General features: G+C 28.1%; 1 protein-coding gene across 1 annotated transcript; it reads left to right on the top strand.

Moving 5' to 3' along the window:
• The first annotated feature begins 646 nt into the window (after positions 1-646).
• On the top strand, positions 647-6,768 carry LOC111627383. Its single transcript, XM_023370951.1, has 3 exons — positions 647-655; positions 6,354-6,484; positions 6,571-6,768. Exons 1-3 carry the CDS (start codon positions 649-651, stop codon positions 6,766-6,768), a joined length of 336 nt encoding a protein of 111 aa, XP_023226719.1. The 5' UTR covers positions 647-648.
• The last annotated feature ends 8,447 nt before the right edge of the window (positions 6,769-15,215 follow it).

The raw sequence follows: 15,215 nt of genomic DNA, 5'->3' as shown, positions 1-15,215 counted from the left end.
AATATATATATATATATATCATTAAAATACACGCATATATATATTATTATTTAAATAAAAAAAATTCGAGATACCATTAAAAATTCATAGAAAAATAATACATTTTTTATAAGTCAATATTCAAATGATACACGTTCTCAAATTTTTATTTTCTTAGGATAGAAAATGAGCCTCATTAGAAAAATTCTCGTGATATTGATTTTCATTAATGAAAAAAAATAAGAAAAAAATAATAATAATATGTGTATATATTTTAGAGTGGAATGTTTTCTGCAGGGGAAAAAAATCAATAGTTATTTATACAGAAATCATTATAAACGCAAGAGATGAGGGTAAATATGGGGGTTGGTTAAACCCATCACCAAATTTTAATTAAAGATATCGATAGGTTAAGTGACGAATAAGTTTTGATTGGTAAGATCAACGTCACTCACACCTGTTCAATGGAGCAATTGGCTTCCTTTCTTTAAACTCCTACACTGTTATATACTTATAATTATAGTACGGTTTAAACGGATATTTAATTTTTCTTAGAGTTTTACGGCTATATTTATACCACGAATTATTTTAAAAACTGGAAAAAAAAGTATTCCTTTCTATCCGTGCGATAGTTTTATGCAGATTTATTTCTATTTTAAATATTACAAAATGTCTGGTAAGTTAACAAATGTTTTTTTATTTATTTTTTTTTATTTTTAACCTTCCTGTTTTACTTGTATTTTGTGTTGTGTAAAAATGTATTAAGTTTTTAGTTATGAATTTTTGGTGTTAAGGTTAAAAAACGTGACTAATTATTCCTATATCGGAAGGAAAAAATTGCGTTTTGTTTTTATTTTTAAATTGATTTATTGTGGTTTATAATTTAATGTATTTTTTTAAGTTTTAGATAAGAGTTTTAGTTGATTTCTTTGTGGTTTTTTAATTTTTATTATACGTTTCTTTTCTGATTTTAATAATTTGTTTGATTGATCTTAGTGCTAAGTCGCTCTCAGTGCTCTTTCTAGCTCGATCTTAGTGCTAAGTCGCTCTCAGTGCTCTTTCTAAGTTTCTCTTAGTGCTCTTTCCAGCTCGATCTTAGTGCTCTTTCTATGTTGATCTTAATTCGTTTTTTGTCTTAATGTTAATGTGCTTTCCATATCGATTCTACTGCCTTCTCTGTCTTGACTTTAATGTTCTTTTTGTATTAATGCTAATGCTCCTTCTCTCTTAATCCTACGCTTCTCTCTCTTTCTCTCTCTTATTGCTCACGCTGCTCATTGAGATCAAGTAAAAAATTACTAAATTACATTACCAGAACGTTATTATATTTAATTATATTTTAGTTTACTTAAAAATATGTTTACTTGAATTCACTTTGTGTAAGACACAATCCCAGAAATTTTAGCAAAATTTTTAAAATATTAGTCGAACTGAAGCGATAAATTAAAGATTTATTAAGTAAAATAATCTCATAATAAAAAAAATAATCAATTATTATAATCATTTAAAATTTATTCAAACAGGAACTTACTCCATTCTTCAACAGAAAATTGTATTACAAACCTCTTTAATTATGCAACAGATTAAGTCTATATCAAGTGCATAATAATTATCATTAATTATATAATAAATCAAGTTTATATGGATTGTTCTCGTGCTTCCGGCATTGTTACGTATAATTTGTGACGTGATTTAACAATACTTGCTGCAATGTTTACTTTTTTTCAAGAAAGTTTTGTTAAATGAATATTTTTATAGAATTTTTATACATTTTTACAACGAGAATTGATTTATGATCAATATTAAATAACATAGAGACGATGATAAAATTTTTCTTTAATTTTAATTTAGCGTTATTATAATCGACTTAAATTTCTAATTGTCTTTAACTGTAAATATCTTTAATTTTAATGCTTCCGTTGTTTGTCTTTCTTATTGCTCCATTAATGGATAGTATTTTTGTTTGTAAGAAAGAACTTTAGTATTTAATTATTAAGGACAGTTGACATACATTTCAAACATAAAAATTTCATTTTATTAAATGTGTTTTCCCGTCTTTAATCAGGCCCGCCAGTAACCGAATGGATAAAACCACCGAACACTGTCAGTTGGTGGCGGGTTAAATAGGATCCTAAGCAACAGGATGGCCACGTGGACTTTTCCGGGTATTTTTACGTGCCTAAAATATCAATAGGGGCCTCTTTTCCGTAGAATTACCTCTTGATTGATCTCCCTTGTGTTGTCTTGCCTTATCAGTCCATTCTAATCAATAATACATTATTTAATATATTTACAATAACTTAAAATAGGCCCTCTTAGAGCCCACAAAACCACGAAAGACAATAAATGAAAACTAGAAAAAATAAAAAATTAAATTGCTGTTTTTTTAATGTAAAATTTAACAATGTTTTAACGGAATTTTGTTTAACTCTAATAAATTTTAGTTATTTTATAAAATTATTATTAATTTTTTTTTAACGAATTTATATCATTTTAAAACCGGATTTATCTAAATTCATCATTGAAGTTATACACTTTAAAATACATTTAAATGAAAATAATGAAAACGTCAGGAAGTCATGCATAATGGAAACTTTCAAGGCACACTTCTTAGTTGTTCAAAATAGTTTGCATTGAGATATATTGAAAAACCTTTATGTTGTTCTTAATAACTAAAAATAAGGCTATTCCATTTGAACGCATGTTTCAATTGAAATAGTTCTTATATTAAAGAAAAAAATAATAATAATATGTGTATATATTTTAGAGTGGAATGTTTTCTGCAGGGGAAAAAAAATCAATAGTTATTTATACAGAAATCATTATAAACGCAAGAGATGAGGGTAAATATGGGGGTTGGTTAAACCCATCACCAAATTTTAATTAAAGATATCGATAGGTTAAGTGACGAATAAGTTTTGATTGGTAAGATCAACGTCACTCACACCTGTTCAATGGAGCAATTGGCTTCCTTTCTTTAAACTCCTACACTGTTATATACTTATAATTATAGTACGGTTTAAACGGATATTTAATTTTTCTTAGAGTTTTACGGCTATATTTATACCACGAATTATTTTAAAAACTGGAAAAAAAAGTATTCCTTTCTATCCGTGCGATAGTTTTATGCAGATTTATTTCTATTTTAAATATTACAAAATGTCTGGTAAGTTAACAAATGTTTTTTTATTTATTTTTTTTTATTTTTAACCTTCCTGTTTTACTTGTATTTTGTGTTGTGTAAAAATGTATTAAGTTTTTAGTTATGAATTTTTGGTGTTAAGGTTAAAAAACGTGACTAATTATTCCTATATCGGAAGGAAAAAATTGCGTTTTGTTTTTATTTTTAAATTGATTTATTGTGGTTTATAATTTAATGTATTTTTTTAAGTTTTAGATAAGAGTTTTAGTTGATTTCTTTGTGGTTTTTTAATTTTTATTATACGTTTCTTTTCTGATTTTAATAATTTGTTTGATTGATCTTAGTGCTAAGTCGCTCTCAGTGCTCTTTCTAGCTCGATCTTAGTGCTAAGTCGCTCTCAGTGCTCTTTCTAAGTTTCTCTTAGTGCTCTTTCCAGCTCGATCTTAGTGCTCTTTCTATGTTGATCTTAATTCGTTTTTTGTCTTAATGTTAATGTGCTTTCCATATCGATTCTACTGCCTTCTCTGTCTTGACTTTAATGTTCTTTTTGTATTAATGCTAATGCTCCTTCTCTCTTAATCCTACGCTTCTCTCTCTTTCTCTCTCTTATTGCTCACGCTGCTCATTGAGATCAAGTAAAAAATTACTAAATTACATTACCAGAACGTTATTATATTTAATTATATTTTAGTTTACTTAAAAATATGTTTACTTGAATTCACTTTGTGTAAGACACAATCCCAGAAATTTTAGCAAAATTTTTAAAATATTAGTCGAACTGAAGCGATAAATTAAAGATTTATTAAGTAAAATAATCTCATAATAAAAAAAATAATCAATTATTATAATCATTTAAAATTTATTCAAACAGGAACTTACTCCATTCTTCAACAGAAAATTGTATTACAAACCTCTTTAATTATGCAACAGATTAAGTCTATATCAAGTGCATAATAATTATCATTAATTATATAATAAATCAAGTTTATATGGATTGTTCTCGTGCTTCCGGCATTGTTACGTATAATTTGTGACGTGATTTAACAATACTTGCTGCAATGTTTACTTTTTTTCAAGAAAGTTTTGTTAAATGAATATTTTTATAGAATTTTTATACATTTTTACAACGAGAATTGATTTATGATCAATATTAAATAACATAGAGACGATGATAAAATTTTTCTTTAATTTTAATTTAGCGTTATTATAATCGACTTAAATTTCTAATTGTCTTTAACTGTAAATATCTTTAATTTTAATGCTTCCGTTGTTTGTCTTTCTTATTGCTCCATTAATGGATAGTATTTTTGTTTCTAAGAAAGAACTTTAGTATTTAATTATTAAGGACAGTTGACATACATTTCAAACATAAAAATTTCATTTTATTAAATGTGTTTTCCCGTCTTTAATCAGGCCCGCCAGTAACCGAATGGATAAAACCACCGAACACTGTCAGTTGGTGGCGGGTTAAATAGGATCCTAAGCAACAGGATGGCCACGTGGACTTTTCCGGGTATTTTTACGTGCCTAAAATATCAATAGGGGCCTCTTTTCCGTAGAATTACCTCTTGATTGATCTCCCTTGTGTTGTCTTGCCTTATCAGTCCATTCTAATCAATAATACATTATTTAATATATTTACAATAACTTAAAATAGGCCCTCTTAGAGCCCACAAAACCACGAAAGACAATAAATGAAAACTAGAAAAAATAAAAAATTAAATTGCTGTTTTTTTAATGTAAAATTTAACAATGTTTTAACGGAATTTTGTTTAACTCTAATAAATTTTAGTTATTTTATAAAATTATTATTAATTTTTTTTTAACGAATTTATATCATTTTAAAACCGGATTTATCTAAATTCATCATTGAAGTTATACACTTTAAAATACATTTAAATGAAAATAATGAAAACGTCAGGAAGTCATGCATAATGGAAACTTTCAAGGCACACTTCTTAGTTGTTCAAAATAGTTTGCATTGAGATATATTGAAAAACCTTTATGTTGTTCTTAATAACTAAAAATAAGGCTATTCCATTTGAACGCATGTTTCAATTAGAAAAAAATAATAATAATAATAAAAAAATGAGGGTGTGGGAACGTAAAAAATAACCAAAAATATTGAAATTGGATGTTAAATAACAAAGAAATGTAGAAGAATGTAAACTGACAAAATGTTTGAAAAATGTAAAATCAGAAAAAAATTTGGTAAAATGTAAAATAACATAAAATTGAGAAATAAATAAGTCGACGAATTACAAAATAAGAAAGAAAATAACGGCAATAAAAATATAAAAATAACAAAAATTTTGTAGAATAAATTGGGAAATATATGAACCAAGAGAATATAAAATAACAAAGAAATTGGAGACAGTTTGGAAGAATGTAAAAATAGAAATAAATAAATTGGAGGAATGTAAAATAACAAATAAATTGTGAAGATGCAACAAAAAAAAAAAAAATCAGTAAATTACTTATTTTTCTTCCCAAATAATAATTTTTAATGATATATATAAAAAAGAACAATTTGAATTTATAAACAAGTTTAAGATTCAAATATATATATATATATATNTATATATATATTTATTAATTGCCAACGTTTTCGATTTGTAGAAACTTAAATTTAAGAAAAATATTTTGAAATAATTACATAAAAAAATGAAGAATTTTGTATAAAAATTCGAATTTAAAAAGCGATCGTAGCTAAGAAATCCAATAATATGAAGTACCAATTACAGAAATAAAATAAATTTAAGTACGTCTGAAGTGCTGGTTAGAAGTACTCCTTCACGTTTGTATTGATGTGAAGTTTTGAAACTCATAAACTAATATAAATTAAATTCATCTTTCAATCTGAAGAAGAAATTATTTTATTCTCTGCATGCCATAAATGTAAAGATGTTATTTTCAATAAAATAATTAAATCACCTTTTATTTTTAAATTTTAATGAATAATTAATAATAAACCGTTGAAAATTATTAAAAATTTTGATAAGAAATAATAGAATGTTTATTCTTTCAAAATATAAAATTTTATTAATTATTTTATTCAGAGTTTATTAAATTACAAACAATTTTATAAAATAAAAAAAATTATTTAAATTAGTAGAAAAAAAAATATCTCACTAAAAATTACATTTTTGTTTCTTTTTGCATCCATGATTAATTTTTATACTAAAAAGTATGTTAAAAATTGACTAACTTAATATTTTTTCTTGAACTGTAGGAAACTTACAAATGATCTCGTTAACCATAATCTATCTGGTTCTTTGCCAATCTTTCGCCTTAGGGCAATTTTTTACGAAAACAACTAACTCTATTCCAAGAATGGGAAGGAGATCAGAAATATCAAATATGGTAAATTCATTTCATTTTATTTTAGATATATATTTTCTCATCCAACAGTAACTGTAGTGTAATACAGATTTTTTTTTTTCCAACAGCAGCAAAATCGGCTTAACAGATCTCTTCGATACTTGATGTCCATGGTCGAAGGTTATGACTCTGATCGAAACGGACACTTGTCCGCTGAAGAACTACTCAACATACCTTTCGTTCAGATGGCGGTAGAAAATCTACTTTCTGCTAAAAACGAGAAGAAAAAGGGTAACTTTTTTGCTTTAAGTAACAATTTTACTTAATTTTTTTAATATTACTTTTTGCTTAAAATAACAGTTTTACTCAATTTTTCGGAGCGACAAACTCACAGACAAGTTTGTACAAATATACGTAAACTTGGTTGTTATTTATACTAGGCAAATGAGTTACTCTCACATTTCTGGTGTTAATACAAGTAGACACGATTTTTCTTAGAAGAATATAAAAAATTAAAGTTTAATCTTTAAAAATATCTTTGGAGATATTGAATATTTGAAGATTATTTTAAAAATTACATGAAATTTTAACCAGTTATATATTCAAACAGGAACTTACTCCATTCTTCAACAGAAAATTGTATTACAAACCTCTTTAATTATGCAACAGATTAAGTCTATATCAAGTGCATAATAATTATCATTAATTATATAATAAATCAAGTTTATATGGATTGTTCTCGTGCTTCCGGCATTGTTACGTATAATTTGTGACGTGATTTAACAATACTTGCTGCAATGTTTACTTTTTTTCAAGAAAGTTTTGTTAAATGAATATTTTTATAGAATTTTTATACATTTTTACAACGAGAATTGATTTATGATCAATATTAAATAACATAGAGACGATGATAAAATTTTTCTTTAATTTTAATTTAGCGTTATTATAATCGACTTAAATTTCTAATTGTCTTTAACTGTAAATATCTTTAATTTTAATGCTTCCGTTGTTTGTCTTTCTTATTGCTCCATTAATGGATAGTATTTTTGTTTCTAAGAAAGAACTTTAGTATTTAATTATTAAGGACAGTTGACATACATTTCAAACATAAAAATTTCATTTTATTAAATGTGTTTTCCCGTCTTTAATCAGGCCCGCCAGTAACCGAATGGATAAAACCACCGAACACTGTCAGTTGGTGGCGGGTTAAATAGGATCCTAAGCAACAGGATGGCCACGTGGACTTTTCCGGGTATTTTTACGTGCCTAAAATATCAATAGGGGCCTCTTTTCCGTAGAATTACCTCTTGATTGATCTCCCTTGTGTTGTCTTGCCTTATCAGTCCATTCTAATCAATAATACATTATTTAATATATTTACAATAACTTAAAATAGGCCCTCTTAGAGCCCACAAAACCACGAAAGACAATAAATGAAAACTAGAAAAAATAAAAAATTAAATTGCTGTTTTTTTAATGTAAAATTTAACAATGTTTTAACGGAATTTTGTTTAACTCTAATAAATTTTAGTTATTTTATAAAATTATTATTAATTTTTTTTTAACGAATTTATATCATTTTAAAACCGGATTTATCTAAATTCATCATTGAAGTTANAGTTAAAATATGAATTTACATCTTTTCTTTGATTTGTTTTGTGAAGTTTATAAGTGGGAAACTGCTGTTAAATTAAACTTTTACTGTACGTAGCTTGGCTTTAAATAGAATTCTTTTCTGTTTGTTTATTTTATACTGAATTAACTGCTTTTAAGAGAAACTTTCATGAATTTTAAATTAATTCCACGCTTTAAATTGCTTTCTGTTTGTGATGTGAAATTGGGTATTGACAAATATTCATAAAAATCGAAGAACTTCAATTGTAATTAGAAGCTAGCACTTATTTTATCGTCTATTTAATGATAAAATGAAATATGTAGAGAAATAATTTATGGATAATTTTAGTGAAGAAAATCATAATTTGTTGTATTATCTTTCTTTAACTTAACAGGGGGATAATGTGACACTATTTAAAACTAAATACATTTCATGCTTTATAAACACTGTTATATGATAATACAATAAGATAATATAATGTCAACAATGTACAGGACCGGATTTAGATTTGTGATTTCAAGCTACAACATACAAGAAGCTCTTGCTCTGCACTAAACAAAACGTAAAATCGTAAGGTATTTCACTACAGCAAGTGTGGCCAAGCCTTATCACGATATGGGCTATACATCGCCTATCAGAAATATACCATCTTCTTTTGAAATGCTTATTGGAGATCCGCATCACTTATTAATAATGCATCTATTTGTAGTTAAAATACTATAATTATCACTGTCCTATACTAAATATCACTGCTACTTTATGACTGACTGATTGACCACATAAACAATCATTTAACTCCTTCGACTTTACTATCCTAAGCTTTTAGTTGTCTGTTCCAGGTTAAGTTGCGAGTTACCTTTATAACTTCTGTGTATTACACTATGTAATAGTCAAAAAACTTACAAAAATATATTTGTGTAGAAAGAAATTGTAATAGTGTAGAAGAGCCGAATGTCATTTTCAAGCCACAGTTTGGCACTATAGCTTCATAGAGTGAGACCCTAATATTCAGGTTATATGTAAATTCCACCAGGTCACGTCAATACATGTGTATTTATATTGATGTATATGATAATATAGGCTAGGCTATACATCAAAGTAATTTCAAACTGTACCAGCATATACATCGATATTGACTCTATGGTACTATATCTAATTAGAATGTCATACCTCAATGGCGCCTTGAGGTATGACACCATTAATATTGTAAATATACAGTATAAGTACTGGTACATACTTCAAGATGTCCCCCAATAAAAATGTCTGACAATACTCAATCTGTCATGAGTAAAAACAAGTAATAACTTTAATAGATACATTTTTAAATTACCCTGTATGTGTATCGTACGACATCTATGAGCATGGCACACATTTTTAAACGTTTCTTATATTTAAATTTTTAAAAACAATCTGAAAAATTTTCTATCTTGCTAACTTTTCAATCCAGATGACACGCGCTGTACACTTTTACTTTCCAAGAAAGAAAAAAAAAAATGCTAGCTTCTGCCAGCACACCAGGACTAAGTGTATAAAACCACTGAACACTGGTCGTGGGTTCGAGTCTCGCCAACTGACTGGGCACGTGGAATTTTTCGGGCTTTCTTTACGTTAGTAACTAAGTAGGACCCGTTTCCCGTAAAAGATCTCCCGGGAGGCATTTTCCCTTGTCAGATTGTACTGTGTTGTGGTGTATTTTTATCGCCCAGGAAAGTCTGTGCAAAAAAATATAGAAATTAATTTTGATACTAAAAACTGTTAAAATTGTAAAATTTTTGTAACAATGTTGTTGAGGCTTTATGACAAATGCATTTATTTGATAAAATTCTCATAGATTTTTAAGTTATAAGCTAGTAACTTATGCAGTCAACATACATTGTAAATTGCCAAGTTTTTATGAGCCAAGAATTATTTTTTCGATTGTTTCATTTCTCATATAAAAAAACATTCCTTTTTGAACATCAGCAACAAATATGTCGATGTTTTCTGTAATATTTCGAACGAAATTAATTTTTGAATTAGTATAATCGATGTTTGGAAACTAAATAACGAGTTCAGACCAACTTTATTGTTAATTACTTTTTAACAAAATCCGCCATTTTGGATTTTTGTATAAATGGTAATAGTTAAATTTCTCAGAAGAAACAAAATAAATACAAGACAAAACAATTTAAAATGCTTATATTGTACTATCTCTAAATGGATGGCCGAGCCGTTACGTTGGCAGCCTACCATTTTAAGGAATCCGGAATCGAATCCGGTGGGATCTAAAACCACAGGAATTTATCGGTGTTAGTCCATCCCGGTTATGTAGCGGATCTGTATTTCACCAACCAGCCCCATTGTGGACCATAGTAGGCTTGCTAAAATAAAGGTCGTCTTAGTGCTCACAGGATGGAAAGAGTTTTAAAAACTACAAGCTGTAAGAAAGGGTATCATATATTATGCATGAATTTTCAAACTATGACTGAATGTCGGATCAGCGCTACCATAAGGTAGTGCTGGTTGCATTCAGGACCAATTTTTGGTCAACAAACGACGAAGTTGCACGGGACAATGAACGAATATCGTTCTTTAGTTTTTTTTATACTTGCAAAATAGACTAGAAGTCATAAATTTTCTGTTATTTGTTGATAATTGGATTTGGGCCTCCTCGGCGATTAGTAAAATGCAACCAGACAGAAAGGGTTCACCCGTCCATGTGCCTCAATATAGGGAGCATCTGAGTAGGATATAATACTTAAGATTTATATTTATTTAACATTATCTCAACAATTTTTTACAAATAAATCACTACCCACAAACATTTTTTACTGTTATTGTGTGAAGTACATTTAATGTTTTATATACTAGAATCTTTTGGCATTGATAAATTTAGTCACTATTTGTGTTTGTATGGTTTATTTTTTAATTTTTCTAAATAATCAAATTTTGAAGCCTATTTCATCAAAATGACATTATGCACCTAGAACAAAAATGTTTAAAAAAAATTTTTAACATCAAATTACCTATTAGGAAGAGAAAAACATAAAATTTAAATCTGAAAGTTACAAAATATAATCAATTATTATTTCTGCAAATTATTTAACAGTTAATAATACATTTGTTAATCATATTTATTTATAATAGATTATATTGTTATGTATGTAAAAGCATATTGTCCAGTCAGCTTTAGGTAGATCCAGACACATTGACGTAACTAAAAATGTCTGCCCGAACAGTTTGAAATGTTTTATTTTTATTTATTACTGTTTTTACTCTGTGGCACTGAGAGAGTCTTTCTATCAAGCCTATTAAGGATTTGGCCAGGTCTATCACTGGGCAGCCGAATGGTGTGGAACGAATTAACTCCCGAAAATTCCTGGAATTTTTCGACTCAAGCGGATTTAATCCCGTGTCCCTCAGGTGGTAGCTGACATGTCAACCGCTCGGCCATCCAGCCATCGTGGACATTTTGAATAGTGGACACGTTGGGATATCATATCGACAGGAAGGAGCCAGCATATTGCTCTGGCGTGCCCAGAATCAAATCCGGGCAGGCAAAGTCTCCAAAACATTTTTCATAGGTTGTCTATCCAGATATTTTGGGCGTCGTCTCTAATCATTCAGCCTTTCCATTGTAGGCCCGGCCAAACCCACAATGGGCCTAGAAAAACGGGCTTCCTTAGCTTCCGTGGGATAGAATGAGCAGGAAATAACTATTTATCATATTTAATAGGTAATTTTTGTCATTTGTTATTATTTAAAATAATAAAATTGCTTCATATATAAGTATAAATCTGATTACCGATAGAAAAACATTTTTTTTTTGTATACGTCGCTGTTATTACCAATATGGTGGAGAAATGAAGTTATAAGCTACCTAATAAAATAATTACTTTAATTACTTAATTTCAGTTTTCACAGAATATATTATAAAATTAATTTAAAAACATATTTAATATATGTTTTCATGGTTAATATTATGTATTAAATCGATTGGATTAAAGAATTTTATGTAATATTTATACTACGAAATTCGAAAGTTGTGTTAATATAGAAAAGTTAATTATAAATATTACTTTTTAGATTGGGTGCGGTCGTTTTAGAAATTAGTGTTTTTTTTTATTTATTTTTTATTTTTAGGAGTCTCTTTAGAATTATATAACATTCTTTATCTTGATTGAAAACGCTAATTTCCATAATCTTGTATCTCACGAAATTAGTTCACTATTGACAAAAAGTATGAATAAAAATGAATGAGGGTCATTGCTCGAATACTAAATTAAATTTCTTACAGAAATATAGAATTTTAAATAAAAACTACTATTTCTTAATGCGTAGGAAAGGAATTATCAATGTCTCCAGAGTAGGGGAGCCTGGGAGCAGAATACATAATGGGGTCCTGTAGCAAATTATATTAAAGCATCGTACAGGACCCTCTATTTTCTCACCGCAATTTGCTCCCTTTGTTCCCTCCTCTTGGCATCTCTACGGATTATATTAAAACATAATATGCGTTCTTGAAAATTGCATAAAAGTTGGTACGAAAGTATTAATGCAACCTATGTTTATTTTATACACTAATTTGGTATTTTAAAAATATTAAAGTAGAAAAATATTGAAAGATGTAATAATAATGTAGTATAAAAATATATTTTAATTACTGTATGTAATTCAACGTATACCTGTTATGTTTTGTGAAGCGGAAAATGTTCATAACGAGTATCGTAAGTTTATATTAAGAAAAACATCAATATCATTGACATAATCCACATTTAAGCTTCATAAACCAAGATTACAGACATAAGTTTCAGGTAATCTATAAAAAGAGACTAAAAGATTAGGGTCACTCACTTAATTTCGATTAAAATTAGCTTTACTGACAATGATATTAAATCACTACTTTTGAAGAAAAAAAAAAAAAACTGGAAAAAGTAGTATATGAAATTCTCTAGAAAATGTGACAGAATATGTAGTTTATACCATTATATATTCTATAGTATGCTGTTATCTACAGTTATAAATGTATTATTTATTTATTTATTTATTTATTTTGAAATACAGGAGATGTCTTGTGGGCAATATTTGCCACTCCCATGCAACGAACAATTAACGAAAACCATTAAAATATGTATAATAAAGTATAATATAGACCAAAAATAAAATATAACATATTAAATCTGTAATTTTATCTGTGATTTAAAATAAAACAAGAGAATAGATCGATTAATTACTCAATGAGAGGCACTGTCGCATGTAGGCTATAAGGCCAACCACAATTACGGTATGCTTCTTATAGACGGTCCTGACCCGTAATGGGATCAACTAGCATGAATGAGGGATAGGAAACGACAACCTAATTCGTATTATCCATGATGAATTATGGGGTCAGGACAGGACTCGACCCCGATTTCTCATGGCACTAGGCTGACACCTTGACATGTTGCCATCTGGCAGACATAAATATGGAAGAATTTTTACTTATAATCAATAATAAAAATTAATTTAGAAATTTATAATTTAATAATGAAATTAAATTCATTAATCGTGTTGTTTTTATCACTACATACTTATGCAAGTTTATACGCATTAATAATTAACAAATTTTTAAAATTATTATTAAAACTTCTGATTACTATTTCGATAAACGAATATGATTTTCACATAAAGTAGTGTAAAAAAATTGAAACATCAATCATTATAAAAGTATTTTTGTACAATTATTAGGATAAAACAAGAGGGATTTCATTAGAATCACCCTTGAAGTAGATTTAGTTTATTCTCTTAGCATCCTGTATAAAGAGAATAACGAATAACAAAAAGTGAATCTATTATATTTAATATAATAAGAATTTTGAACTAATATTTCTAATATTTATGGACGATAAACTAAAACCGTCGTGGTCGTGGGTTCACGCCTCGCCAACGGGCTGGTCACATGGAGTTTTCTTCACGAGTCTAACATCTAAATAAGTGCCATTATTCCATAGAAAAGATCTCCTACTTGTGCGTTGTATTAATTAATTTCTACCGTCAATCCAAGTATGTCCTGTTTTAGAAAGTGTTCGACTAATTTGTTGGAAGTTGAAAATATCTCAACTTTTGCGAAACTTCGGTTTTTTACACCAATCAACATATACAATTAATTACAATCGTATTTATTTACTTGCTTCAATGGTGCAAAAAGATTACAATAAGCAAATTCTATTTTATATAATGCTCTTTTTTGCCAGCTAATTTGATAATTTAAACTTTGAATTCTAATAGTCAAAAGTGATTGTGACTTCAAAATTTCAAATGGTAATTAATACTTTTAAATGCTGAATCTAATGGCGCAATCATGAATTAAGAACCTATACCTGAAAATCTTATTTAATAGATTTTATTAAAATTTCAAACAAGAAAATATTTTCACTGAAACTATTCTTTAAAATAATAAGAGTCTGTGGAGGAACATTGGGAATTGTGTTTGACATAAGTTTTTCTAATGATTCACTTTGATTATTATTTATATTTCATTTTCATTTTTTGACTTTTTCCAGTCTGTGGTACTAAGAGAGCCTTTCACCTTTACCCATGACGGGTTCGACTAGGCCACCTATGATAAAGGCATGATTTTAGAAGAATTCTCCTTCCTTTGATATATTTTAATCTTAAAATAAAGAAAAAATCTCCAAAAAATTACTTAAATCCCTTCATCTGTAATGAAAATTTAGTGTTGGCTGAGTGGCCAGAGCGGTTAAGGATTCTATTCCGTTCAAATTCTATCCCATATCTTCCGAAAATCCTCAGGAATTTTTCGGAGGCGATCCGTCCAGGATATTTTGGGCCCCATCCCAAGCCTCCATGTTGGAGGGGCCAGACCCACAATGGGTCACGGGCCTGGCCGATCCCACAATGGACTTGAAAAAATCTTCTTAGTGTCCATGGGGGTAAAAGTTTTCAAAAAATTAAATTTCAGCATCAAAAATCAATTTTATCTTAGAAACGAGTGATTTTGCACCTTTAGAAAAAACCACCAAACAGTTTCTCTCATTTGTATCTTAATTTGTTTCCACGATGAACATATAAAATCCATTCCAGTTTCTATAAAAACATTAATAATTCTATAAATTAAAATGATGTAATTAAATAAAATTACAGGAAAGCATTAGCTGAAGAGATGTAAAAAAAAGGAAG

Source organism: Centruroides sculpturatus, unplaced genomic scaffold (assembly GCF_000671375.1).
Source record: "Centruroides sculpturatus isolate CEXI.00-Female unplaced genomic scaffold, Cexi_2.0 scaffold1, whole genome shotgun sequence".
Lineage (NCBI taxonomy): Eukaryota > Metazoa > Arthropoda > Arachnida > Scorpiones > Buthidae > Centruroides > Centruroides sculpturatus.
This window is presented reverse-complemented; position numbering and strand designations above follow the sequence as displayed.

What these genes read in the sequence shown, in the direction of transcription:
- LOC111627383 (XM_023370951.1), top strand. An exon ending in GATCAGAAATATCAAATATG is followed by an intron (nt 6,485 to 6,570) that starts GTAAATTCATTT and finishes TTTTTCCAACAG; the next exon opens with CAGCAAAATCGGCTTAACAG.